At 57.7% G+C, this 27,661-nt stretch overlaps 2 protein-coding genes across 11 annotated transcripts in view; one reads left to right on the forward strand and one right to left on the reverse strand.

The window, feature by feature from the left end:
* DOCK6 (dedicator of cytokinesis 6) overlaps positions 1-27,371 on the reverse strand; it is a 43,696-nt gene extending 16,325 nt beyond the window's left edge. For 2 of the 10 annotated variants that reach the window (XR_011234519.1, XM_069478599.1), the window contains exons 1-24: positions 24,950-25,009; positions 18,273-18,360; positions 17,514-17,689; positions 17,180-17,248; positions 16,805-16,934; positions 15,662-15,874; positions 14,533-14,618; positions 12,743-13,061; positions 11,803-11,883; positions 11,553-11,706; positions 11,145-11,272; positions 10,925-11,018; positions 10,354-10,516; positions 6,529-6,646; positions 6,387-6,457; positions 5,990-6,128; positions 5,805-5,906; positions 5,367-5,453; positions 4,948-5,179; positions 4,512-4,673; positions 3,698-3,861; positions 2,858-2,962; positions 874-966; positions 551-646 (exon numbers count right to left, since the gene is read on the reverse strand). Coding sequence is in view for 9 of the 10 variants with exons in the window: in XM_069478599.1 (XP_069334700.1) it covers positions 551-646; positions 874-966; positions 2,858-2,962; positions 3,698-3,861; positions 4,512-4,673; positions 4,948-5,179; positions 5,367-5,453; positions 5,805-5,906; positions 5,990-6,128; positions 6,387-6,457; positions 6,529-6,646; positions 10,354-10,516; positions 10,925-11,018; positions 11,145-11,272; positions 11,553-11,706; positions 11,803-11,883; positions 12,743-13,061; positions 14,533-14,618; positions 15,662-15,874; positions 16,805-16,934; positions 17,180-17,248; positions 17,514-17,689; positions 18,273-18,360; positions 24,950-24,993 (3,114 nt within the window). In the remaining variant the exon portion in view is untranslated. Of the gene's footprint in view, positions 1-550; positions 647-873; positions 967-2,857; positions 2,963-3,697; positions 3,862-4,511; positions 4,674-4,947; positions 5,180-5,366; positions 5,454-5,804; positions 5,907-5,989; positions 6,129-6,386; positions 6,458-6,528; positions 6,647-10,353; positions 10,517-10,924; positions 11,019-11,144; positions 11,273-11,552; positions 11,707-11,802; positions 11,884-12,742; positions 13,062-14,532; positions 14,619-15,661; positions 15,875-16,804; positions 16,935-17,179; positions 17,249-17,513; positions 17,690-18,272; positions 18,361-24,583; positions 24,611-24,949; positions 25,010-27,330 lie in introns of those variants that run through there. The other 8 variants (XM_069478626.1, XM_069478673.1, XM_069478647.1 and 5 more) reach the window with 8 other exon arrangements.
* Positions 7,847-10,235, forward strand: ANGPTL8 (angiopoietin like 8). Its single transcript, XM_069478691.1, has 4 exons — positions 7,847-8,163; positions 8,364-8,525; positions 9,745-9,854; positions 9,966-10,235. The coding sequence occupies exons 1-4, from the start codon at positions 7,867-7,869 to the stop codon at positions 9,991-9,993; spliced, it is 597 nt and encodes a 198-aa protein (XP_069334792.1). The 5' UTR covers positions 7,847-7,866; the 3' UTR covers positions 9,994-10,235.
* Positions 27,372-27,661: the final 290 nt, after the last annotated feature.

Consider the following 27,661-nt stretch of genomic DNA (forward strand, 5'->3'; position numbering starts at 1 on the left):
GTGTAGGTGGGGCTTGAAGGCCATGGGTGGAGCCTGTGTGAGTCCTAGGCCGTGTGAATGGGAAGGCAAAGGGGGCGTGGTGTGGGAGGGGCTTAAGCAGGTCTGTGGGTGGGACAGAGGGTGGGGCTTGAGGAACTGGGTTTGGGGGAGCCGGGGCTGGGGCTTGAAAGCCCATCCAAGAGCCACAAGGGATGTAGCCAGCAGGTTTCAGGAAGGGGCCATTCAAGGCATTTCTTTAGGAGTTTTTTTTGGGGGGTTTCCCTCTCCATCTGGGGATAGTTCTTGGAGGAGAGAGGAATGTCTCTGGGCAGGGGTCTCTCAATGGTCTCTTTCTCTAACAGTCTCATGGGGAAGGGGGGGCGTCCTCGGTCTGCGAAGGGAGGTTCCAGGTACAGCCTCTCCAGGGAGACCCCCCTTAAGAACCTCTCATCTCTCTGTGGGGGGGTTGCTTGGGGCCATTCCTCAGCGGTCTCAGGTATGTTCTCAGGGGGCTTCTCTCCCTGAGGAGGGTCTCCCCTGGGGGTCTCTTGCTGTGGGGGGGGGGTCTCACCATGAGCTGGAAGAAGAACCAGGCATGCTGGAGGACCGCCTCGCGCACAGCACTGCTGCTGACCACCCACTGCAGTGCCAGCTCCTCGTGAAGCAGCTGGGGACACAGGCAGCGGTCACAGGGGCCAGGCGCCACTCCCTCCCACCCCCGCCGCTGGTGGGCATGCCAGGGGAGGGCTCAGCGCAGCAGGGGGCCATGCAGGAGGAGAGGGGACAAGAAGAGTCGATGTGCCCCTTCCTTGGGCTCTTGGACCCTGCTGAGCTCTGGGCCCCTTTGCTGGGGCCTGGGGCAGAAACTGAGTCACCGACCCCTCCCCCCACTACCTTCTGCATAGTGGGTCTTGGCTGGGTGGCTGGCGGGGCCGAGGAGGAGCCCTCGAGGTAGGAGGAGGCTCGGCCAGAGTTGCGGTCGGTGGCCTATGATGGGATGCGATGGCAAGGAGAGGGTTAGTGTGGTTGAGGCAGTGGTGACATGGGCAGAGGAAAGACGTGTCCATGGGGACACAGATAGGGGAAGAGAGGTGGGTCGGTGTGAATACAGAGAAAGAGATGCTTCCACGTGGATGAGCACAGGGCGGTGGGGACAGGTGGGATGAGAGATGGGTCGGCGGGCCAAGGTGCTGTGGGAGTGGACAGGGCAGGGGAGGCAGGGACCGATGGGAGAGTAGCTGGAAAGAGCCAGTGACTTAAGATCAAGGTATACGGGTGTGGGCAGAGAAGAATATGATGGAGGAGGTGAGAGTGACAATGAAGATGCAGGGAGGAGGTGACAAAGCATGTGACCACAACAGGCGGGAGGGAGGGGAGCGTGGATGGAGCTTAAACAAAGGTTTGCAAATGGGTGAGAGGGGGGTGGGGTGAAAGTGGAGGAGATGAAATCAGTGTAGATGCCAAGAGTGTGTGTGGCCAGAGGGGGTACAGACAAAGTGGGTTAGAGGAGAGGGGAGGAGAAAAAAGAGGCAGGAAGACAAGGACAGAGGAGGTGACATCTCATGAGAGATGAAGCAACTGAGACAGCCCCAGGGGCCAGGCCTGGCCCTGCCCCAGCCTGGCTTGGGGCTTCACTGGGCCTCACTGTTTCCATCTGTGAATTGGGTACAGGGGGACTCAAGCTCCACTCTTGCCTCCTCCTTTGCTGGTCAGGAGGTGAGGAGGCTGGCAGGGACAGGAAGTCTGGGGGTAGAGTTGGCCCAGCCCGCGGGACCTGCCTTGACACTCATGGCCCCTCCAGTTCCCCCGGTCCCCATCACACCCTGGATCCTTGGCATGTAGCAAGGTGCCACTTGCTGCCTGGAATGTCACTCTCAAACCAAGCTGTCACCTCCTAACCTCCTACCTGCTCTCCAAGGCACAGCTGACCTCTCAGGAAATTAAGATGTTGAGGCAAGCCCTGTTCAAAGTGCCAGGGGCAGGGTTGGGCAGGGGCCAAGAACACAGACTTCCCTTTCCTGGCTGCCATCATCTTGCCCGTCAGGTCCTAACAAAGACGTCACCCCCAGATCACCCAGAGGGAGGCTGGTGCCCCGCTGCTGTTCACTTCCCTCCTGGCATTTTCAAATCATGCCATTGCACACTCGTGCGTTTGTTTGATCTGTGTGTATTTCCCCGACTAACTGGAGCTCAGGGGAGTCTGGGCCAAGGAGCTATTCTTCCCAACAACATCCCGCCCATGATGTCCTCAGCCCTAACTGGAACACAGCGTCAGGACCGCTGTGCTGAGCAGTCTGCTTCAATTCCTTACTAGATCTGAAAATTTGGAGCAATATCTTCATCTTACAAGTGAGGAAACTGAGACTCAGGGCCATGTAGCCAATTGCTTGGGGCAGCAGAGCTAAGACCTGAACCCCGGTCTGTCTGGAGGCAAAGCCCTCCCCACACCAGGCACCTGGGAAGAGGGCAAGGGGAGTTCTTTGTCTGAAATGGGATGGGGGGCCCCGAGATTCAGTTCCACCCCCTTGACAACATTCAGGTTGGCTATGCCAAGGGGACAGTTGAGAGTCCTTTGAACAGGTGGATTAAAGGGAGGGGACTAGGCCATGCAGGGCAGTGAGGTGATGGGTGGGCAGATCTGCATATCATTTGCATGCTATTTGCATACCACCCCATGCCTTCTGTCTCTGTCTGAGCCTGTGGCCCATGTGGCAGCAAAAGGCTGGTTAAGATGACCCAGTGATGCCCCAGCCCCAAGCAAAGGCAGGAGGGGTCTGCAGGCAGCACCCCTAGGTTAGTCGGTGGGCAGCCAGGAAGGTGGCAGGAGCTCATGCTGAGGTGGGCGTCACACTCGTGCAGGGGCGGGTAGGGAGGGCACCTGTCTGGGGTCGGCCCCGCAATAAGGGGGCGCCCGCCGCAGCACAGCCTTGCTGCCTCCCGGAGCGTAAGCAGAATTCACCCAGGAGTGTGAGCGATCGATGCCCTGGAGATACACGGGTAACTGGTGGCCTCCCCGACGTAGGGCAAGGAAAGCAGCATGAAACACCAAGCGACACTGCCCTGGGCCATCCATGTGCCCACATGTGCACCCACACGCAACGCTGGAGAACGTGCACGTGTACACAGGTGCGTGGGGTATACGTGTATACACACCCATGTATGTAGGTGCATGGGGTGCAAGCATATACACAGGTATGTGGACCTAGGTATGTACATAGGTGCATGGGGTACATGTGTATGCACACCCGTGTAGGTATGTGCCTGGGGTGCGTGTGTATATGCACCGTGTAGGTGTGTGCATGGGATTCGTGTTATACGCACCCATGTAGGTATGTGCCTGGGGTGCGTGTGTATATGCACTGTGTACATAGGTGCATGGGGTACGTGTGTATAGGCACCATGTACATAGGTGTATGGGGTATGTGTGTATACGCACCTGTAAACGTATGTGTGTGGGTGGATGTGTACAGGCGTATACTATGTATATGCTGCTCTTTATTCAACCAGACCAAGCTCTGCCACCCATCCTTGGTCATGGGGCACAGAGCCCAGTGCAGTCCCCAACCTGCGACAGCCCAGCCCCGCTGCCCAGAGTTAAGCCTTCCTCCGTGCTGTGGTTGCTGTTGTTCCCCATCTCCACTGACAGTGAGATTCTTTACCCGCCGCCCGGCAGCCACGGCCACTGAGGCTGGCAGTCCCAGTGGCCCCGTCACCCTACCTTGCTGGCCAGGATACGGGAAACCTCATCATCCACGGAGCCGGGGGCCACAGCTAGGTCAGGGTTGCTGCTGCTGATGCTCTTGGAACGGGCCAGGTAGAGGCTTGCAGGGCGACCAGAGCCACGGGCCAGGGTGGCAGCCTGCACTGTCACTGGAGTGGCCCCTGGGAATGGAGGGAACAGGAACAGCCCCCTGTCCACCTGCCGTGAAGACCCCTAGTCCTTTCCTAGATGGCTGTCCTTGGCAAAGTCACTTTCCCTCTCTGAGCCTCTAAGTTCCCATCTATAAAATGGGCACAATGGCGGCTGCCTCATAGAGGGGGGACTGAAAAACTGAGAATAATGCCTGGCACACAGGGGTTGGTGTTATCATTAATTATTTGGCATAAGAAAAAAAAAATCCACCTTTACTGAGTGCTCACAATGTGCTAAGCATTTTGCACGGACTGCCGTATCATTAACTGTTACCAGTGCCCCATGAGGCAGGTATTATTATTGTCCCTGTTTTATAAAAGGGAAAACAGGCTCAGAGAAGTGAAGTCACTTGCCCAGGCCCATAGAGATTGCAGGTGACAGAGCCAGGATTCAAACCCAGGCAGCTCAGGCTCTGCTCCAAGCGACAGAAGATGCTTGCTGACTGGCTGAATGATCACCAGAGACCATGTGCCTTGGGATTGGGCAAAAGTGGGCAAGACATTCTCTCTCTTGCAAGTCGCCCAAACCAACCAAAGCTTGAGTCCTCACTGTTCTCACTGCCTGGGACGCTGGTCTCCGAGATATCTTCTGTCTCCCAGGGTTTTCCACCAACACTCACCACCTGGGAGGCTGGGCTCAGTGCCAGGTAGGCGAAAGGCGTAGTGGACATAGGCCGCCAGCTGCAGGCAGTGACCACGCGCGTCCTGGGCGGTCTCCAGGCTCCGGTGGACAAGGCTGACTACATGGGCCATTGCTTCAAAGGCCCCACGGCCCAGGTTCACTGTCGGGCAGAGCAGAGGTCAAGTTCCAGGGCCCAGCGCCTCTTACCTCCCCACCCACTTTCCAAAAAAAGAGGTATCAGGACCCACGGGGTCATGTGACCATCATGGGAACATAGGGGACTTGCTCTGGGCGCAGAGGACTAGGGGCCATTTTTCAGATGGCAAAACTGAGGCTAGGGAGATAACTGGGCTATCCAAGGTCACTTAGGACCAGGGGACTGAGGCGCCATCTTCCAGATGGGGAAACTGAGGCCTGAGGCCACACTCGCTCACCAATCTGGCTGCTGATGATTGGGGGCCGCACGACCAGACGCACGAGCTTGTCCAGGACGTGGTGGGAGAAGGCCACAAGGGGCTCGGGGCTGGCCAGGCGCAGGGACGCGAGGCTGGCCCTCAGCTCCTGTTCCACGGTGCCCTCGCTCAGGACGGTGTCCTTGAGCCGGAATGGGAAGGCCCCCTCCTCCAGGACGTGCACCAGCGTGAAGAACTTATCCAGGTGCAGGTCCTGGGTGGGGACATGGGGAAGGCCCCGGGGTATTGAAGCCACCCCTGCCTGAGTCAGCAGCTTCCCCGGGCGCCCAGCCCCGCTGACCAAAGTCACGTCCACGGCCTGAGGCCAGACATCCCTGGCCGGTGACAACTGTTGCCCAATCCTAGGGCAGACAGGAGGGGGGCAGGGCAGGGGCCTGTACCTGGGGGTGCACAGAGGACACTGCAGTGAGCTCCACGCTGAACACGCCCTTGTGACCGTCCACCCAGCGCATGCCTGGCAGTGCCACCTGCAGGAAGGAGGCACCCGCTGGGCACTGGCTGAACCCCCACTAATCAAGCCACCTGGGAGCCCCAGCCATTGCGACACTGTGGCCTCAGTGTGGCCCAGCCTAGGGGAGCAGCTGGGAATCCCGCCCCCAGCCCAGTCCCAATGGACTAAGGGGGACTCCTGGGCGGGGTGGAAACCCACAGGCTAAGGGGGGGACAGGGAATGGGGACATAGGGTGGATATTCATTGAGTCAGGAAATAGCTTCATGGGGGGACGTGAGGCCCCGGAGGCACCAGTAGAGGACGAGGCTCCCCGGGGCGTTGGCAGTAAGGAAGGCAGGTGACTTGGGAGCGCTTGCGGGGGACATACATCTGGTGTGAGCACGGAGTAGCTGGGTGGCGGCTGGTCCACGGACACGGGGAGGCAGAAGGGGCCGGTCCTCAGGCGGCCGTGCTGTAGCAGCGGGATCCACTGGGGAGAGGCTGGGGGTCAGGTCTGCGGCCAGGCCGGGGGACAAGGAGGGCTCAGGGAGTGGCGGGGAGGGGGCGGCTCACAGTGAAGCCCACGGGCGTCTCCAGGGCCGTGCCCGGCCGGGGCTGGCAGCTGACGTGGTAGAAGGTGAACAGCAGGTGATGGTTCTCGCTCACACAGGCTGGAAGACGCAGCTTGAACTCCTCGTAGAACTCGGGGGACCTGGCGGGACCAGCTGGGGGATCTGCCGGGGGCTGGGCTCCCCCTTGTCTGCCCATAGCGTCTGCCACGCCGGTCCCCCAGTACTGCCGGACCCCACTGTCCCTGCTCTCTGCTTCCAGTTACCCCATTGGCACCCCAAGAGCCTTCACCTCCCTTCTTGCTGTCCCATGTAGGCATAAGGGCCATCTCCCCGCACTCTGCTATCCTGACACCCATCAGTGTCCCCAGGGTCCTTACGCGCCCCGCCCCCCCACGCACTTGTTGTGGTAGACCACGGGTGTGAAGGCCTCGCGGGTGAACTCGCTGCAGCTGGACTTGCCGAAGATGACCTGAGGGAGTGTGCACGTGAGGGGCCCGCCGCAGACGTCCCACCCCGCCTCCCCGGGAAAACGCCACTGACCGGCAGGGCCTGGCTGGGGTCCTCGCCCGCCATGTACTGTATCCGCACGGCGAGGTTGCGCACGGAGCCCTGGCGGCTGCTGAAGTTGAGGCTGTGCGGGTACACGTAGAGCAGGTTCCTGCGGGGCAGGGCGGGGGTCTGAGGGACACGGGCCCTGTGGGCGCACACAAGCAGCTGGGCTGCAGCAATGAGGCCGGCTGGGGACACAGACCATTTGGGGGAAGAGAGGGTCGCGAGGCTGGGGCACTGAGGGCTGGGTGAGAGGTATTATGGGCACCAGGTAGGGGTGAGGACAGACTGGCACAGAGTGGGGACACAGAGGGGCTTTGGGGGCACTAATGGGGCATAGTAAGGGAGAGAGCAGGGAACAGATGGACACTCAGGGTCAGAGTTCCAAAGTGGCCCAAGTGGCCTGACTGCCTGCCCTTCCCCCAAGGAGAAGTCACTCGAGTAATGTGGCCTGTCTCTCAGGTGGGGAAACTAAGGTCAGAGTCCAAAGGTAGGGGTGGGGGTCAGAGTCCTGCCTCCCTCCCCCGGGGGCAACTCTGTGCAAGCCCCAACCTTCTTCTGGGCCTCAGTTTCCCTATCTGTATAATGGGGCTGTCAGGCCATCTAGCTGAGCATTTGCATTAGTAACTCTACTAACGATGAGAAATAACGATGACAATAATTGCACCAAACACACGGGACCTACTGTGTGCTGGGCTCCATTCTGAGCACTCAGCGTGAAGTAACTCATTTACTTCTCACAGGCAGCCCAAAAGACAGGACTAACACCACCCCCATTTTACGGGCAGGGAAACTGAATCACTTGCCCACAGTTATCCAGGGAGCAAAGTCACAGTTAGCATTGATCTGGGGCATTTGTGGGTCCTGGAGTCAGGCTGTGTGGCTTTAGGAGGGTCTCTGCCACCTGCATCTGCCCCCCCAGCTACTGACCGGGCCAACAAAGGCCCCTGCACTGCAGGCAGGTGGGAAGGGCACGAGAGCAGGACCTCGCACGATGGTCAGCTGGAACAGCTCTGGGCAAACCATCAGTGCTCATAAAAGCCTCGCTGTTAATACCAACATTGCCGTCACACCCGTTCACAGGTGGGGACACCCCCACGGGGTCCTAGGCTCATCCTTTCCCTGTGCCCCCTGCCACGCCTGGCCCTGAGCCCCAGGCAGTGTGATCCCAGCGTGGCTCGGCCGGACGTTCGCCTGATGCAACTGTCGCACCACTGCTGGGTCCTTGCACAACACGGGGCACCCAGGTGGCTGGTTAACGATTGACCAGGGGTTAATGGGGATGTAGGGGCATAAAAGGTATCCGTGGTGGCACTGTGGCTACACACCATGCCAGTGCTTGCTCTGTGCCTGCTGTGGGCCCTGGCAACTGTGGCCCGGCCTGCCCCCGCAGCCCCTGCGGGCGGCCTGGAGCCCGCAAAGCACGAGGAGCTGACCCTCCTCTTCCATGGGACCCTGCAGCTGAGCCAGGCCCTCAATGGCGTGTACAGGACCACGGAGGCACGGCTGACAGACGCTGGGCGCAACCTGGGCCTCTATGGCGACACCCTGGGACTCCTAGGGCAGGATATCAGCCGGGGCCGGGATGTAGCCCAGGAACTCCGAGCAAGCCTGTTGGAGACACAGGTGGGCACTGCAGCTGGGACGCTGTGGGGTGGGTAGGAGTCTGAAGGGGAGTTCATGTCTACACTCATCACCCATCCTGGTGTGCCTGGACTGAGTGAGGGTAACTGGGATACAAGACTTTCTGTGCTAGAACCAGGCAAGTTCTGGGCACCCAAAGACGACTTGGTCATCCTACTAACGACCCGCCATCTACTGAGCAGATGGAGGAGGACGTTCTACAGCTGCACGCAGAGGCCACGGCCCAGGTGTTGGGGGAGGTGGCCCAGGAACAGCAGGTGCTGTGGGACAATGTGCGACAGCTAGAAGTCCAGCTGAGGGGTGCCGGGCTGGGCCATGCCCGTCAAGAATTTGAGGCCTTAAAGGTAAGAGACTCCCAGCCCTGGGGGGTTGAGACCCTGACTCCCAGCCAGAACTTGCTTCTGAACCTTGAATCCCGGAGACTTCCCAGGCCAATCTCCCATCTGGGGGACCCTGGGCAAAACCCATGTCCCTGTATGCGCCTCAGTTTCCCCATTTGCAAATAAGGCCAACAACTGATACCTCAGAGCAGAGCCAAGTACTCAATGCAGATAAAATACTCAGCATGGGGGAGGGTACCCAATAGGCGCTCAATAAATGCTCACTATTAGAGTAACTGGTAACATTTCTTTTTTTTTTTTTTTTGGAGACAGAGTCTCACTCTGTTGCTCGGGCTAGAGTGAGTGCCGTGGCGTCAGCCTAGCTCACAGCAACCTCAAACTCCTGGGCTCAAGTGATCCTCCTGCCTCAGCCTCCCGAGTAGCTGGGACTACAGGCATGCACCACTATGCCCAGCTAATTTTTTCTATATATATTTTTAGCTGTCCATATAATTTCTTTCTTTTTTTTTTTTTTTTTTGAGACAGAGTCTCACTTTGTTGCCCAGGCTAGAGTGAGTGCCGTGGCGTCAGCCTAGCTCACAGCAACCTCAAACTCCTGGGCTCAAGCGATCCTCCTGCCTCAGCCTCCCGAGTAGCTGGGACTACAGGCATGCGCCACTATGCCCGGCTAATTTTTCTATATATATATTTTTAGTTGTCTATATAATTTCTTTCTATTTTTAGTAGAGACGGGGTCTCGCTCTTGCTCAGGCTGGTCTCGAACTCCTGACCTTGAGCGATCCACCCGCCTCGGCCTCCCAGAGTGCTAGGATTACAGGCGTGAGCCACCGCGCCCGGCCTTAATTTCTTTCTATTTTTAGTAGAGATGGGGTCTCGCTCTTGCTCAGGCTGGTCTCGAACTCCTGAGCTCAAACGATCCGCCCACCTCGGCCTCCCAGAGTGCTAGGATTACAGGCGTGAGCCACCGCGCCCGGCCTGGTAACATTTCTTGAGTGTCCCGTAAGTACCCAGCACTGCTCTAGGCCCTTTAATAATTTATACAAAGATCATAACAAACCCATTAAGTGAGTCCTGTTTTATACCCATTTTACAGATGAGAAAACTGAGGTTGGAGAGTGTTAGTGATTTGCCAGGTCATGCAGATGCAATAGGGGTCTCTGGGCAGGATCAGGGGATGGGAGGCGAGACGACCCCAGCTGAGGTTTCCATTTTGACCCCACAGGCTCATGCTGACAAGCAGAGCCACATCGTGTGGGCCCTCATGGGCCACGTGCAGCGGCAGAGGCGGGAGATGGCAGCGCAGCAGCACCGGCTACGAAAGATCCAGGAGAGGTGAGCCGGGCAGGGGGCTGGCACGCAGGGCAGCTGGATACGGGGTTGGGGGACACACAGGGCAGCTGGAAGGGACCCCCTCACCTTGACTAAGCCTCATCTCCTCCCCAGACTCCACACAGCGGCACTCCCAGCTTGAACCTGCCTGCATGGAACTCAGGACCAGTCATGCAAGGGACACTTCCAGGCCCCGTGAGGTCCCCCGCGCAGAGAGGAGCTGCCTGTCCATTGGGGACGGTCAGGGGGCCGGGCCCCACTTCCAGGCACAGCGCAGAGAGAGAAGCAGGCGGGGCAAAGGCAGAGGATGTGGCCCCGCTGGGGAGGCGTGGAGCAAGGACATAAAGACATGTACCCCTTCACGCCTGAACACCCTCCATTAAATCAGAGCAGCGGCATCGCACGCTGGGTGTCTGTGTATCTGCGAGCAAGGGGGACCTCCCCTGGCAGGATGCCTGCATGCCCCCCAGTCAAGCACCCCGCTGGGCCCCGGTGGCCATACCTATAGCTGGTGTGGGGGGCGTAGACTTCGCGGGCAGGGAACTCCAAAATCTCCTTTGTGGGCCGCGCCCTGGGGTCTGGGTAGGGCTTGATGTGCAGCAGCTCAGGGGAGAGGCAGAAGTGGGGATTTTCGGGAGCCGGAGATATGTCGATCTTTAGCTGGGCTGGGCAGGGAGGAGCCAGTTTGCACCTGCCTGGGTGCCTCCTGGCCAGGACCCCCCAGGCTGCAGAGTCGGGCACTGACTCCCCCACAGTGCCCGCCGGGGGCTCTGTCCTTCAAGCGTCAAGGCCAGAAGTCGCCCTCAACTCTCCTGTCGCTGACCCTCACGGTTCATCAGCTCTACTCTCAGGATCCCCCTCCCCCTCCCCCGCCACACCCCCCATCTGACCCACTATCTGTCTTATTTATTCTGTTTCTTGTCTATGGCCCCCATTAGAAGGTCCAGCCCCCGAGGTCAGGGCTTTGTTTGTCACCGTCATCCCTGAGTGCCTGGCACAGTCGGTGCTGAGCGTAGGGTTGCCGAGTGACTACGTGAGAGTGAGGTCTCTTGTTTACGGGGTATGCCACGCACCGGTCACAGGCCGCAGGCGCCGCAGCAGGGACGACGGGCGCCTCATGTCAGCCAGGAATTTGAAGAGGTCCTCGTCACTGAGCCGTTCGGCTTCCTGCATGACACCCACTCCATGAGCCAGGGCCGAGGGGCTGGGGGTCCCCACAGCTGATGCGGCCACAGGCAAGTGGGGGAATCCCTGGCCACCCCTCCCCCTAAACCCCTACGCCGGGATACACACCTGCTTAAAGAAGTTTGTGACAGTTAGCGTGGCCGGGCGGAAGCCAGAGAAGCTGCAGGCATCATCCCCGCTGCTCGCCCGGTCCTGGGGACCCCGACGGCGGCGGTCTGTCCAGGTGGGCCGGCGCTCTAGGGCAGACAGTGACAGATACAGAGGGGCACAGAGGTGACACAGACAACGGAGGCTCAGGTTCAGTACCGAGTGCGGCCAGCAGAGGGCGCGCCTCCTCGCCCTGTTCCTGACCCCACCCCTAGCTCCACCCTGGAGCCATCAGCCCCGCCCCATAGCCCCGCCCCTGGCCCGGCAGCCCCACCCAGTAACCCCACCCCGGGCCCAGCCGCCCCGCCCAATGGCCCTGCAGCCCCGCCCCTGGCCCAGCAGCCCCACCCAGCAGCCCCGCCTCCTCACCGCCCTCGGAGTCCGAGTCCCGGTCCAGCTGCCCGGCGCTGCTCACGATGTTGGCCAAGTGCACGGCCGTCCAGGCGAAGGGCATACGGTAGCGGCCCAGCCGGGTGCAGAACTGCTCGGCTGCCAGGCGCAGCTTCTCTAACTTCTCTTTGTTCTGCGGGGAGACCCCCGCCCCACCACCAGCTCAGGGCCCCAGGCCTGCTGTGGCCAGCATCTGCCCTGCCTTCGGGCCACCCCTCCCAACGCTTACTTTGGCTGTGTCCACCTCCTTCATCACCATGTAGGGCTCGCAGCACTCGCTGATGTCCCCTTGCTGCAGGACCTTCTCCAGCTACGGGGCAGGCGGGCCCAGTGAGGTGTTGCCGGGACCCCCCTCCCCTCCTGATCTCCCACCCAGCCCCCCGGACCCCCAGATACTCCCATCCTGTGAAGGCTTTTGCTCCAACACCTCCTATGGCTCCCACTGTCCTTGGGATCAAGTGCTAGCACTTGGTCTGCCCGAAGGCTACCCCACCCCCAAACCCCAAGCCCACATTTAGCTGGTGGTATTTTCCCTGCACTTATATCTTCCTTTATTAGTGTACACAGAAGCCCCTCCTCGCATGGCTCTGGGACACGAGGCCTGGACTTCAATCCTGACCACTCAGGGACTCTGGGACCCTGGGCAGGTTCCCTACCAGCTCTGAGCCTCAGTTTCCCCATCTGGAAAATGGGCACCATGGCAACCCCCACCTCAGGGCCTGCTGTGGGGACTAAAGGAGGGAACCCCTGTGAAGTGCGACCATGAGCAAGCCCTGCCTGTGGGCCCTCCGTCCCTCCGTTCATTTCATCGTTGTAACCTAACTGAAGGTTTTGGAAAGGGAAATTTGACCTCACTCCCGGAAACAGAAAATCCCAAATGAGCGTGCCAGCGAGGTCCTTCATCTGTCTGAGAACTTCCCAAAGCATCTCGCTCGCTTCCTGCCCTCCTCCCCCCCCCCCGCCCCCGCCGGGGCTGTTGCATGGGGACAGCCTTTCTCCCTGTGGATCTTAGCTCAGCTGTCACCTCTCCGTGGAAGCCCTCGGTAATTTCTCCCCTACGACAGCCCCGATCACCGTTCTTGGTGACACGTCTGTCTCATTCCATGACGGCAGGAACTGAACCTATGGCACTCACCATGACCACCCTCTTGCCCAGCCCCAGCAGGTACCTTGATGACCAGGAAGATGTCGGGTGAGGGGTAGGTCACAGAGAAGATGGCAGAGCGGGCTAGGGTAGAGATGGCGGGGTGGGTGCTGTGGGCCCGAAGCAGCCCCTTCATGGAGTCCGAGTTCAAGTCGAAGTAGAAGTTCTCTGAGATCTGGGGACACCAGAGGCAGCTGGGCAACCACCTCCGGGAAGCCCACAGCCCCCAGCAAGGAGGGAGAGGATGGGGGAAGAAAGAGAACAAAGGGGGTCCTACCTTCTTTTTCTCCCGCACGTCGTACAGGGCCAAGATCCCAAAGATGGGTTCAATTTCAATCTCGAACCTGCCCGTAAATGGGGGGAGGGTCACACTGACACCCCTGCCGTCCACACATGTCACTCCCTCTTGAGGCCCAAGATGCGGGGGGCACATCTGACTTCCACTGGGCCACAAGGACCCACCACTTAAGGGCTTGCATAAAAGGTGCATTCCGTTTGCAAAAGGGGAAACCGAGGCACGGAGTAACACACACGCACACACACACACACACACACACACACGCACAGAGCCCCTCCTCCCGGCATCCATGGCACCTGTTCAGCCAGCATGGAAGTAGCTTTTGGCGCAACAATCCCCCCATCTTGAAATTCTCGACTCCTGGGCCTCCCTGTACCTCCTTTCTGGGGTGTCCTCTGCTGCCACTGCCACCCTGGGCTGAGTCCTGTCCTCACCCACCCGAACGGCCACCATAACCGCCTCCCTGTCTTAGTTTCTTTGCTGGGCCCCATGTGCCATGCGCCTGCTAAGGAAGCGTCTTCAAACTGAATGACTGAGCCCGGGCTTCCACTGCCCTGAAGACATGGCTCAGCCTGCCCACCCCTTGGCCTCAGTTTCTCCCTCTCCGGAAGGCCTGGGTGCCCACTCTTGTGTCGCCGCCCTTGCATGTGCTGTGTCTCCCACACCCACCACCACCGGGGTCTTCTCTGTTCAGCCAGCTCCTCCTCACTGCTGGGTCCTAGCTTCCACGTCTCCCCTCCAGGGAAGCTGTCCCAGATCCCCGCTGCCACCCCTCAAGCTGGGTCAGGAGCCTCCTGTAGGCCCCTAAGCACCCTGAGCATCTCTCATCCCAGCTCTGTGTGGTCATAGCTCAGATATGTGTCCTGTACCCTGCAGCCGCTCCATGAGTGTTTGTTGAATGACTGGATGAGCACACAGAGCCGGTTCCCAATCTTTGTGCTTACAACAGGAGGCCCACCCGGGGCCTCAGGCCAGATGGAGCCTCCCTTTCCTGCCCCTATCCAGGCAGGAACTCCGGGTGGGGAGGAGGGGCAGGGCCAGGCCTGGGTCCAAGTCCACATCCTGTTCGTTCCGTTCCCACGCACTTCTGGCTGCTCCCGGGGGGCTGATGTGGAGGGGGCCTTGGGCGGCTGGGAGCCAGGCCCAGTGTCCCTATCACTGCCACCCCCAATCGTAGATCCTAGCAGCAGGGCGAGCGAGTGCCAGACTCTGGTCTCTCAAGTCGTGTGATCTCGGCACAATGATGTCACCACTCTGTGCCTCAGTTTCCCCACCTGTGCCCACTTCACAAGGTTGTGGTAAAGATCAGATGGGTTAATATACATGAAGGGCTGAGAACAGAGCCCGGCCGCCATTGGCGCGTAAGCATTGGCGGCTTAGAATAATGAAAAGGGAAGTTTTATTTTCCCCCATAAAAGCCTCCTAGGCCACAGGGCTGCACGTGGTGATGGCATCGCTCACACAGTAGGCACCGCACTGGAACCCGTGTGGCCCCTCATCTAGTTCACTACACTCACTTAAGCGACAAACACTTGACCAGGATCCTCTGTCCAAAGTGCTCACGGGGTGGCTCCGGGCGGCTGCAGCGTTCCACGGTCTCATCCTGCCAAAAGTCGGGGGGGGGGTGCAGCTGGGACCTCCAGGAAGAGCCTGGAATGCCTTCTTCTACACTCCTCCTCGTCTGGCCAATGTCTGTTCAGGTCACAGTTTAGCCGACACTTCCCCCAGGAAGCCTTCCCTGATCCCTGAGGACCTCTTCCAGGTGCTCACGATGCCCTGTTACAATGGCCCATGTGGCTGGGACGTGGAGGGCCGTGTGAGGGACAATTGCCAGCATCTCAGCATGGCACTACTCTGTCTGGGTTATAATTTCCTAGTAGAGGGGTCTATGGCAGGGACTGGGTCTATTTTATTCATGGCTGTATCCCCAATGCCAACAATATAGTGGGTACCCAAACATATTAGTCAAAAAACATAGAGTTATACAATAGGTACTTACTAAAAAATGGTTAAATAAACACAGTTACTTACAGAAAGTGTTCAATAAATGCTAATTGGATATACAGAGAGCAATATGCACCAGGCAGCCAATAAACACTGATTGAATTAATAGGAGTATATAGTGAGTACTCAATAAATGATTACATAAAAACATAGGAGCATATAATAGGTGCCAAATAAATGTTGCTTGGCTAAATATAAGCATATATGGTAGGTGCTCAACAAATAGTGACTGATTAAATAGAGAACTACACAGTGGGCACATAGGAAGTATTGGTTGAATAAATATGGGGATATATAGTTGGTACACAATAAATGCTGGTTAGATAAATATAGGAGTATATAGTAGGTGTTCATATAAAAAAACTACTGAATAAACACAGGGTATACAGTTGGTGCCCAATAAATGCTGGTTGGATAAATATACAAGTACATAGGTGTTCATATAAAAAAGCTACTAAATAAGCATAGAGTATACCATAAGTGCCTAATAAATGCTGGTTGGATAAATATAAGTATATACAGGTGTCCATATACAAAAGCTATTGAATAAACATAAGGTATACAGTAGGCACCCAGTAAATGCTGGTTGGCTGATACATAGCGATACATGTCAGTTGGACTGCTAAGTCCTCAGGCACCCACCTCATCAGGCGCCGGGTAGAGGGTGAGCAGGGCCTGGGGCCGGTGCTGGCGCCGCAGGACTTCATTGCGCCGGTCGACGTCCTCAGGGGCGGCCCGCTCCAGCAGCGAGGGCAGCAGCGAATCAGCTGCCAAGTTCCGCAGGTCGAAGATGCCAGAGGCGCCGCTGCTTCGAGGGGTGTCGTCTGGGGAGCCCGAGCAGCGCTGGGAGTCATCCTGCCAGTGCAGAATGCGCAAGCACTGAGCGCCAGGTGGATGCACTCTAGCCTCACTCTGAGATGAGGACGCTGAGGGCCAGGGGGTGTGGTCACCACTACAAGGGTCTCCTGAGGGCTTTTCTGACCCACTTTCTAGAAACTTCTGTCTGGGGAGCCCCTCCCACTTTTACCACTGTTTACTGATTGAATAAGAGTATACAGTAAGCACTCAATAAATGGTTAAATAAAAACATAGGAGCATATAATAGGTACCAAATAAATATTGGGAGGCTACTCCTGTCTCACATTCTGGGCTTCACATGACCCTTGTCTAGCCAATCAGAACACATCTAGTTCCCAGAATTGGCTGGGATTGGCTCCAAGGTACAGACCAATGAGAGCCTTCCCTGGGACTTTGCTCACTGTTGCCAGGGAAGGGGAGGGTTCTTCCCAACCTCAGACTCAGAGCCAGACTGCCCTAGTTCAAATCTCAGCTCAGCTCTGCAACCCTGGCTCTCTGACTCCACCCTAAGGGCCTCAGTTTCCCCATTTACATCTAAAAATAACAATGGAAACAATGCAACAGTTCTTAGAATAATTATCATTGGCATAAAGTAGGTTAAATGTTGATGGACAAAATAGGTTGAACGTAGAGGCTCAAGGCCTCTAATAACTTTGCCACGCCTCAGCTTCTTGAACTGCAAAATGGGTGCAATGGTTGCCCTGATTCGTAGGATGAAAGGAGTGAACAAGTAGAAAGTATTTAGCACACGCTAAGCACTGGATAAGTATTTATAATTATCACCCGTAACTTTTCACTCATGGGGCCAATAAAATTCCTTTTGGGCTCAAGGCTGTTCTGGGTCATTTCCTGTCACATGTGCCCGAAAGCTGGTGCTGGAGCCTGCACATATACCCCTGCCGTGACCCTGGCCAGGGGTTCCCTCACCGAGTCCTCAGGGCCGGACTTCTCATCCCCAGACGCGTCCTGCTCAAAGACCTGGCGGGTGAGGCCCTTCTGCCGCTCTCGCTGCGTCTCCGTGGTGACAGGGCTGTATGCTGCACTCAGGTGCTGGTACCTGGCGGGAGGCACGGCCGGGCAGGTAGTGGGGCTGAGGGCTCCCTGGGGCTCCTCAGTGCCCCCCAACACACCTACCAAGACCCACGGGATGCCTGCAGGGCCACCACCCTCCTTGTGCTCTGCCAGAGAAGCGTGGCTGCCCTTGCAGGGAGAGTGGGCAGATAAACAGTAGGACCGGCCATGGACAATAGCCCAGCTCTTCCGGGCTCAGATCCCCCTGAGCTGCCTGCGAGTCGGACCCACCTTCTGTGGACGATGACCCAGTCCTCTGTGTACATCTCCACCGCAGCCCTCACCTGAGCATCCAGTTTTCTGTAACAAAATAAAATCCGGGTAAACAGAGGCAGGGCCTCTTTGCATCACTCCAACGGCCTGCAAGGTGGGGACTGCCCTGCCTAGTTCAGAGACAGGGAGATAGAGGCTCAGGGAGGAAGGATGACTCGTCCAGGGTCACATGGCCATGCCAGGAGTTGAACTTGGGCCCGCTGGGTTCTGGAGTCTGCCCGGAGAGCGGGTGCTGACGGCGGACCACGGAGGCAGGTGGAGTCGTGGGGGGAGGGTGCGGGGCTGAACCCACCCATCCTCGGGGATCCCAGGCTCCGTGGTCCGGCATTCCCGGGGCTGCAGCAGCAGCTCCAAGTCATCGGCTGGGAATTCTACCAGGTCCCTGAGGGGCCCAGGTTCGGCGTCCGGTGGCCGGCTCAGCAACACATCCTCGAAGTCCAGGGGCTCAATGACCTCCGTCAGTGGGACCTGGGTTGGAGCAAGGTGGCTGAGATGTGGCTGCCCCAGAGGCTGAGAATGGGGCAGACAGGGTGCGTGTTGGCTTCGGACTCAAACAGGAGTGCGGTGGGAGCCATGGAGGGTGCTGGAGCTGTGGAGGGGCCGTGGAAGTCCATGACCTGGGACTCCCCACCCCCACCTCCCTCCTGCGACTCCAGGAAGGAAATCACACCCTGGTGCCTGGATGGGCAGGAGCTAATGGTGAAAGGAAAGGAATGTTGACAGAGGCCCAGGCCAGAGACAATTCCTAAGGCCCTGTGGGCAAGAGGGCTCCACCCCTCTCCTCGCTGCAGGCGGAAGTCACTCCACTCCCCCAGTGCCACCCTCCCCCGGCCCCAGCTGGGTGGTCCAGGCCGCAGGAGGTGCGGTGACAGCAGGCAGGAGCCACACCCTCCTGGCCACACACTGGGCTACCCCCAAGCAGCTGCAGGGAGGGTGGCCACAGGAACAGAAGGGGGACAGCGCTAGGACCAGGACAGGGCTACCCTCCCGGCCACTGCTGCATCCATCTCTGTTTGCCCACGGGCAGGGCAGGGACCCTGAAAACACTCACCCCCAGGGAGCTGCTGCTGCGCCTGCTGGAATGCGGGGAGCCACTGCGTTCCCGAGACACCTGCTTCCGCACCTCTGCGGCCACCGTCCTGGGAAGGACAGGAAGGGGACTGTTGGGAGCAGGAAAACTCAGGTAGCGGGGCCCTGAGAACCCAGGCATTGGGAGCCACAAACCTCAGGCTGCGGAGCCCCAGGGCATACGGCTCGCCGGTCCCCCCAAAGCTAAGCCTGGGGCCCTTCCAAGTGCTTCCCTGTCAAGCACACATTGGGGTGTTGCCACCAGATGGGGCTTGAGGGGGCCACAGACTCCTCTTGCCCTCCTGGCTGGGCCTGCTCCCTCATCTGGGGGAACTCTGCTCACCCTGGGGTTCCCCAAACGCACCCAGCCCTGCCCCCTGGGCCCCGTCCAGAATGTATGTCCCTTTCGGTTCTTGCTATGGGGCCTCTGTGCTCTGAGCAGGGAGACCCCTTCTCCCCAGCATCTCTGTGAAGGCAGGAGCTAGGACCCAGCGCTGGGCCCTGCACATACTAGGTGCTCAATAAATGGCTTTTTTTTTTTTTTTTTACACAGGTCTCGCTCTGTTGCCCGTGCTAGAATGCCATGGCATCAGCCTAGCTCACAGCAACCTCAAACTCCTGGGCTCAAGCGATCCTCCTGCCTCAGCCTCCCAAGTAGCTGGGACTACAGGTGCGCACCAAAATACCTGGCTAATTTTTTCTATTTTTAGTAGAGACGGGGTCTTGCTCTTGCTCAGGCTGGTCTCGAACTCCTGACCTCAAGTGATCCTCCCCCCTCAGCCTCCCAGAGTGCTAGGATTACAGGCGAGAGCCACCATGCCCAGTCTTATTGTTTTTTAATTTTTTAAATAGAATGAGTGAATCCTTCCCTGTCTCCCTCCTGGTCCAACTTGCCCAAATCCGCTGTATTAGGGGAAGCCCTAGATCTTTGAGCTGTGTGGCTTTGGGCAGGTAGAACACTCTCTCTGGGCCTCAGTCCCTCTTAAAATTGACAAACTGATTGCCCAGTGTTCCGGCTTCCCTCCCTTTCAATTTTTCTGTGTGTTTAGAAATTTTCATAATAAAAAGATATGCACCAAAGAGTGTGACGCTAACCATTGCAAACCCGATGGCCCACGGGCCATCAATGAGCTGAATGTGTGTGCTGGGCCCAGGGAAGGCTCTAAGGACAGGGCGTGGGGGCCACTGAGGCCACTGGGAGCCTCCCTGCCGACTGGAGGCCTCCAAATTCAAATCCTCGTGGGTCCAACAAAACTTGATCACAACCTTAATCCGACATGGGGCCTCCAGTTTGAGACCCCAGCTTCCCTCCCTCTCTGTCCCTATATTCTGTTTTTATTGCCAAACTGCGGTCTTGCTGCTTCTGGCTGGCAGGTGAGGGAGGAGCTTACAGGGTGTTAAAAATGAGGGCTTTGTTCTTAAATTCCCAAACTTGGGGCTCCCTCCTACAGAAGGAACCCTGGCACACAGGGGCCGGGGAATGATTTACAAAAGATGCTGAGACAGGGGACGAGGATGAAACAGTGCCCTGGTCCCAGCTGTTCTGCAGCTGCTGTCCCAGAGGCGGGAGAAGGGAGGAGGGAGGGCTAGGCCTCCAGCTTCATTTTCCCCTTGGCCTTGGAGAGAGGCCCCTGCAGTTGAGAAAACGCGGCCGGGTCCACAGCACCACGGCCATGGGAGCGAGTTGACCGCACTCCGAACTGTTGAGCACGAGTGAGTAACCACCCCTCTCCTGGCCTCGGGTCTCAGGCTTGCGTGCACCTTAGAGAGCTAAGTGTAGGGCATGGCATGTAGTAAGTGCTCAATTAAGGCTGTCTGTCACCATGTTGTCTTCAAAGACAATCCTGGGCAGCTGGGGTTTCTGGCCCTGTTTTTTGTTTTTGTTTCTGTTTTTGAGACAGGGTCTCGCTCTGCTGCCCCGGCTGGAGTGCAGTGGTGACATCGTAGCTCACTGCAGCCTCGAACTCCTGGGCTCCAGTGATCCTCCTGTCTCAGCATCCTGAGTAGCTGGGACACTACAGGTGTGCGCCACCATGCCCGGCTAATTTTTCTATTTTTTTGTAGAGATGGGGTCTCACTATATTGCCCAGGCTGGTCTTGAACTCCTGGCCTCAAGTGATCCTCCCACAGTGCTGGGAGTATAGGTGTGAGCCACCACGCCTGGCAGTCTGCCCCTGTTTTTACACCAAAGGTTAGTAAGGCTCAGAAAAATGCCCTGACCCACCCAGGGCCACACAGCCAAACTCCGCGGGGCCCAGAATCGAAGCCTGGTCAGCTGGAGGTCAAAGTCTGTGCTTTTCAGAGCTGGACATTCCGTATCGCCCACAAAGGGACAGCAGGGCCAAGAACAGGGGGCTTCAGAACCGACCTCATCTCCGTCCACCTCCCCAAGCCCCCACCACAAAGATCCCATCCACTCCCAGGATTTAAACACCATCCAACACTCACGAATCCTTGGATCCGTCTTGTGTGACACCTGCCTCCTTTGTGTGCCCATGTGGGGGTCTTGCAGGCGTCTTGCACGCAGTGTGGCCACAAGCCACCCCCCCACCGTCCTCCCCATCTCACTAAGGGCAGCCCTACCTTCTCGGGCCCTCAGGATCCACACCTGGGATTTCTCTCCAACTTCTCTCTCTCTCACCCCCGCACCAGACACCCCCAGTGGAGCACGTCTCCAAAAAGGAGGCAAAATACTGGGCTGAATTTAGTGGTTTTCGCCAGGAGGCGATATCACCACTGCAATGGGAGACACTATAAAGACGAGGTTGTTGGCCATGGCTTACTGTTGGAATAAATCCTCCTGAGAAGAAAATCTGACGGCCCCACATGACACTAAAGAGCCTCCAAGCTCAGAGGGGAAAGATGAAGGGGTAGCATTACCGGGAATTCACAGGAGACCACAGATATCACCTCAGGGCTGGCCAGATTAACTGAGGTCTATCCACACCAGGAAGGAGGACGCTGATGCCAGACACAAGAATGACAGAAGCCTCGGGCACTGTGTGTTCCCACTTGTGCAAAAAGCAAGGAAGAAAACAAAATCCATATAAAATCCTATACACCCCTCATTGGTAGAAATTTTTTTCTTTTTTTTTTTTTTGAGACAGAGTCTCACTCTGTTGTCCCAGCTAGAGTGCCATGGCGTCAGCCCAGCTCACAGCAACCTCACACTCCTGGGCTCAAGCGATCCTCCTGCCTCAGCCTCCCGAGTAGCTGGAACTGACTACGGGCGTGCGCCACCAAGCCCAGCTAATTTTTTCTATTTTTTGTAGAGATGGGGTCTCGCTCTTGCTCAGGCTGGTCTCGAACTCCTGACCTCAAGTGATCCTCCCACCTTGGCCTCCCCAAAGTGTTGGGATTACAGGTGTGAGCCACCACACCCAGCCCTATAATTACTTTTTTTTTTTTTTTTTTGAGACAGAGTCTCACTCTGTTGCCCAGGCTAGAGTGAGTGCCGTGGCGTCAGCCTAGCTCACAGCAACCTCAAACTCCTGAGCTCAAGCGATCCTCCTGTCTCAGCCTCCCGAGTAGCTGGGACTACAGGCATGTGCCACCATGCCCGGCTAATTTTTTGTATACATATATTTTAGTTGTCCATATAATTTCTTTCTATTTTTAGTAGAGACGGGGTCTCACTCTTGCTCAGGCTGGTCTCGAACTCCTGACCTCGAGCGATCCACCTGCCTCGGCCTCCCAGAGTGCTAGGATTACAGGCGTGAGCCACCGCGCCCGGCCTTAATTACTCTTTATGTTCTATTTTTTTGTACAAATGTCATAAGTCACAGTTTTTAAAAAGGTAAAAAATAATACCATATGTGTGTGCTTGCATTTGCAGATATATTCAAAGACAAGGTGACACAGTCTTCCCCAAATCCTGGCCGTACTTTGGGGATTTTAAAACTTATCAATGCACAACTCATTTTCTTTCTGGCCCTCCAACCAATCATTATTTCTTTAAATGAGAAATGTAAACTGCCTCACATCGGACAACGGAGGCTGGGAATGAAGACGCTCCTGTCAGAGACTCCCAGGAAGTTGCATAAATGTGCTTTGGGATACGCGAGGGCAGGAAGAGGGAAAGTTTCCAAGATTGCTCCGGGCTCACTTCCCCACTGGAGACCCTCAGAGTGACTGCACTACTTTGAGCCTCCGTTTCAATCATCCTAACGAAGTCAATGGGCTGTGGTGACGAATAAGTGACATCCCAGATGGGGACCAGCACCAAATAAGTGCATAATAAATGCTGATCATTATGATCATCCTATACTGTATTTGATTTAAAATGGTACAAGCTAGCTGGGCACGGTGGCTCACGCCTGTAATCCCAGCACTTTGGGAGGTTGAGGCAGGAAGATCACTTGAGGTCAGGAGTTTAAGACCCACCCGGGCAACCGAGAGAGACCCTGTCTCTACAAAAACTAAGAAGTTTAGCCGGGCATGGTGGTGCGCACCTGTAGTCCCAGCTACTCGGGAGGCTGAGATGGGAGGATTGCTCGAGCCCAAGAGTTGGAGACCAGCCTGGGCAACATAGCAAGACCCCATTTCAAAAGAAAGAAAGAAAGAGAACACATTTGTCTATGTTATCTATCTTCACAGAATTTTGTATTTTTAATTTGCCCCTCCCAAAACTTCTTTTTAAAAAAGAATCTGTTCATTAGGAATCTGTGGACCTATGTAACATTTGGGTTAATCTGGTATTTGTGGAACGAATGATTGAATGAACGGATGAACACAGGACCAGGTCTGAGCAGGCAGACATACCTGGGTGCCCATCATGCTGCTCTGGAAGCCTTGGGCCACTTGCTTGCAGTTCACTGGGTCCCCAGGATCTTTCTCTGCTCTTTTTATTTCTTTTTTTTTTTTTTTTTTGAGACAAAGTCTCACTCTGTCACCCTGGGTCAAGTGCAGTTGTCATCATAGCTCACTGCAGCCTCGAACTCCTGGGCTCAAGTGATCCTCCTGCCTCAGCCTCCCAAGTAGCCGGGACTACAGGCACATGCCGCAAAGTCCAGCTAATTTTTCTATTTTTAGTAGAGATGGGGTTTAGTAGAAACTCCTGGCCTCAAGTGATCCTCCTGCCTTGGCCTCCCAGAGTGCTGAGATTACAGGCATGAGCCACCGCGCCCGGCCTCTTTCTCTGCTGCTACCCTGAACTCTGCAGCACCTGTCCCCCAGGGCGGGACCCAAGACCCCTCTTTCTCACCTGAGTAGAAGCCATGACCCAGGTACATAGGGACTCAGAGGCAAAGAAACAGACCAAAATAACATCTCCAGCCTCAGAGACACCCAAGGTCCAAGACAGAGAGACGATTCAAAGACAGAGATGATGGAAGAACATAAAAATTGCCCAACCATTACGTCCTAGACTCCAGGTCACGTCCCTCCTCTGCTCAGAACTCTCCAAGGCTCCCACCTCACTTGGGGTCAAAGTCAAAGTCCTCCCGATGGCCCACAACACCCTGTACAAGCTACCTACTATCTCCTTCCCTCGCTGTTCATACCTCAGGGCCTTTGCACTTGCCCGTGGCTGTGTTTGGACCTCTTTTGCTCCACAAATGGGCGTGGATCCTCCCTCACCTCCTTCAGGTCTTTGTTCAAAGGCAGCTGAACATCCAGGCCTTTGCGACCCACCTCCCATATCTAAAACAGCCCCCACCCTCCCCCTCCCCTCTCCCGGTATTGTTTGTCCCCAAAGCGCTTATCAGGAACAGGTAATCTACTTTATCATGCTTCTCTCTCCCACTCTGTCCACCTCCAAGAGTGGGGTCTTTTGTCTCCATCACACCAGGGCTTGACCTACACGGTGGCTCTTTCACCTGGGGGGCGGGTGGTCAGGACACAGTCCCCCTGACCTTAGTGGCAAAGACCCCCCCCCCAATTGAGGGCGGGGTTTTTCAGCCCCAGAGAAGTCTCTGACAATCCCCAGTGGCCTCAGAAACGGATGCCCCAGCGCCTGGCGCCTGACCCCTCCCCCGTCTGCCCACCAGCTGGTCCTGCCCAGCCCCCACTCCTTCCATACAATCACCCATCCATCCCCGGCGCGGCCACCGTGCTGGAAGAGCCTGAAGCAGGAGGTGGGGGGCGGGGGCGTCCCCAGCTGTCCCCAGCCACCCCCCCCCCCCGGACAGCTGGGCACTGGACCCTGAGTGTTGGGGGTGGGGGGCGAGGAAGGAAACAGGAAACTTCCCCAGGGGTTTCAAAAGCCACCGGGAGCACCACCCCTGTTCCCAAATCCCGGAGTCTCGAGAGTCCCCGCCCCAAACCTGGGGCCGAGGAAGGTACAAGTCCACCCACCCCATCCCCTAGAGCGCGGGGACGCCGAGGGGCCGGAGACAGGGAGGGGGCGCGGAGGGCTGCCGGCACCGGCAGTCCCCGCGCCGCCTCCTCCGGGAAGCCCTCCGGACACGCCCCCACGCGTCGCATTGGCTCCGAGGGGACACCTCCGCCGCCATCGCGCTCCCAGCCCGGACTCGCCCCTCAAGCTGGGACCGTCGCCGCCCTCCCCGACTGCTCCCACCTCCAGCCCGGGCCGGCGCGAGCTGGCGGGACCCAGGCCCCGGCGGAAGGGGGCTGACCCGGGCTGGGGGGCGCCCTGGCGGGGGTGGGGGCGGGGCGGGGCCACGTGGGGGGCGGCGGGAAGGGGACCCGCGGCCGCGCTACCTGTTGATCTTGTGCGCGAAGGCGCGGCGCTCGGCGACAGCCATGGCAGCCCCGCGCCGGGCCCCGCCGCGACGACCGCCGCCACCGCCGCCACCTCCTGGGTCTGGACAGCCCGGGGCTGGGCGGGGCCGGCGCCGGGGGCGGGGCCCTTCCGGGTGTCCCGGGAGCTCCGTGCTGCCCCTGCCGGCCGGAGGGGCCACCTCCGCGCGCATCGGGGCCAGGCTGGGGAAACTGAGGCTCAGGGGAAGGGGGTCGCACAAGGGCTGTAGGGAGGGAGGGGAGGGGCAGAGTGGGGAGCGCTCTGTCTGCCCTCTGACCCCTGGCTGGGAAACAACAACAACGTTCATGCAGCTAATAACTATAACCACAGGTGTCATGGCTAGTGGGTATCCTGGCATGGCCCTGTGCGTCACACAGGAGGAAGGAACTAGTGCTCTCTGCCGTTTCACAGATTTGTAAACTGAGGCACAGCGGTGTTCAGACGCAGTGACTCACAGGGGTCTGCGGGGCCTCCACGGGATGTGTCCCCCACCTTCCTCCAAGCCCAGTCCAGACCTGGGGAAGCAGAGGGGTCCAGCTGGGCTCGGGGTGTCAGGACATGTGACCCGCCCCCCATCTTCCCCCCGCAGGACCTGGCTGTGGGACCCGAGTGAGCCAGTCCGCGAGCCAGGCCCGCCGCGCCGCCTCCAAAGGAAGGAAGATGCAGGGGTGCCTTGGTTAATCTGTGGTCTCAAATCTCTCCCCCGCAGCCCCGCTCCCAGCCCTGCTGTGGCATTTTTGGAGAATTCTCCAGCCCCCACTCCTGGATGGGCCTCACCCTTTCCCACTTCCATGCTGTGGCATGGCCAGGTCCCTTCTCTTGGACGGCCCTTTTTGCCCTGGTCACCAAATGTCCTAGGAAGAATTTGATGCTCAGCAATGCCAGGACATAGCTGTGCCTCAGGGCCTTTGCACATGCTGTTCTTGTTACCGTGTATGGGTGCTGGCATTATATCTTCTATTTACAGATGAGGAAACTGAGGCCCGCAGAGACAGGGTGACTTTTCCCAGTTGCCTAGTGAATCAGTGTCAGATCTTGAGCCCCCAGGAAGGAAACCTGGGTTGTGGGACAACCCCCAAACCCTGCCACTTAGGCCCAGGATGGTACCCGGGCTAGTGAGGCCACAGCAGGGCTTCTCACAGCCTCACATGTGACATGTGCACACATGTGTCAGCAGCCCACATGCTAGTCCCGAGCGGTCCAGCCACTCTGGCGTGGGAAAAGCCAGATGTGACTCCACCCATCATGCCCTGCTACGCCCCACCTAGTGTCACCCTGCAGTCTCCTGACTGAAATCCCTGCCTCGCCGCTCAGGCTGCTGGGAGCCAGGCTGGGCAGGAAGCATGGACACGACCCTCCTCTGTGCAGAACCTTCCATGGCTCCCACCTCACTCGGGGTAAAAAGCCAAAGTCCTTCTATAGCCCACAAGGTCCCACATAATCTGTCCCCATCACTTCCCTGCCCTGCCTCTTCCCTCTCCCCACTCAATCATTCCATTCCACCCACTGAGCCTCCTGGACGTGCCTCTGAATGCCAGGACACCCACTGAGCCTCCTGGACGTGCCTCTGAATGCCAGGACATGGCTCCACCTCAGGGCCTTGGCACATGCTGTTCTCGTTCCCATACATGGATGCTGGCATTATCCCCCTTTTACAGATGAAGAAACTGAGGAAAACCCGGAGAGACTTGCCCTATTTGCCTAGGAAATTAGTGTCAGACCCAAGATTGGATCCAGGCACCCTGACCCCAAAGCGGTTTTCTCTAAAGACCAGCTGGACTCCAATCCGATCTTAGCTGTGTGACTCCAGGTAAATTGCTCAACTTCTCTGAACCTCAGTTTCCTGGTCTGCTCCATGTGAGCTCGTGGCCAGTTGCAGCAGGAGGCACAGACATCAGGAGGTAGGTCTGGCCCCGCAGCAGCGAGCTCTAGGCCCTTGCGGGGTGGGCTGATGCTTTATAGAAGCAGCAGGGCTTTGAACCCCTGTGTTGGTGGAATCGCTGCTTCAAAGATCCCTCCTGAGCTGCTTGGGGCCCAGTGCCCGCCCCAGGGCCTGCCAGACCTGATTGGTGAGGCTGGTCCTCGCCAGGGCGCAGCCAGCCCTGACTCAGCTGGGCGGGGCTGGGGGTGACCCTGGCAGCTGTCCAAACAGAGGCTGAGCATGGCAGTGGCAGGGACTTTGGCCTCCTCTGGCTGCCGTGGGGAGAACACATTGCCATCGCCGGGTGTGAGGCAGGGGCTGGCGGACTAAGCAGGAGAGACGGCACCGATCGGGTGGGCGAGGACAGTGGTGGGGCTTAGAGGGAGGTGAGAAGTCATGCGCTCTGCGCGAGTGACTCACCCAAGTGAGCATCTCCTGATTCACCCGTGCCGCCACCCCTGCTGTTCCCTCCACCTGAAATGCTGTTCCACGCACTCCTCTCTGCCAGACCCCTTCTTCATCCCTTACGTCTCAGCTTGTGTGTGTCACAGCTGCTTGTGCATCCCCCGTCAAAGCCCCAATCACGCAGTGTCAGTGTCCCCATCGCTGGGTTATCCCCGCGGGGTCTGTCGGCCGGTGCGCATAGCGGGTGCTCCGTAATTATCTATTTCTGAGCTCTCTTCTGTTTCCTGGTCTGCTGCTCACGCTTGTTCCGGGCCCTTGCTATCTGAATCACTGTAGCGTTAGCCTG

Source organism: Eulemur rufifrons, chromosome 2 (assembly GCF_041146395.1).
Source record: "Eulemur rufifrons isolate Redbay chromosome 2, OSU_ERuf_1, whole genome shotgun sequence".
NCBI lineage: Eukaryota > Metazoa > Chordata > Mammalia > Primates > Lemuridae > Eulemur > Eulemur rufifrons.

Excerpts from the sequence above, each read along its gene's own strand:
- ANGPTL8 (XM_069478691.1), top strand. The coding sequence starts at position 7,867 with ATGCCAGTGCTTGCTCTGTGCCTGCTGTGGGCCCTGGCAACTGTGGCC. Across the intron at positions 8,526-9,744 it reads AAGAATTTGAGGCCTTAAAG|GCTCATGCTGACAAGCAGAG; the intron begins GTAAGAGACTCC and ends TTGACCCCACAG. Across the intron at positions 9,855-9,965 it reads CTACGAAAGATCCAGGAGAG|ACTCCACACAGCGGCACTCC; the intron begins GTGAGCCGGGCA and ends TCTCCTCCCCAG.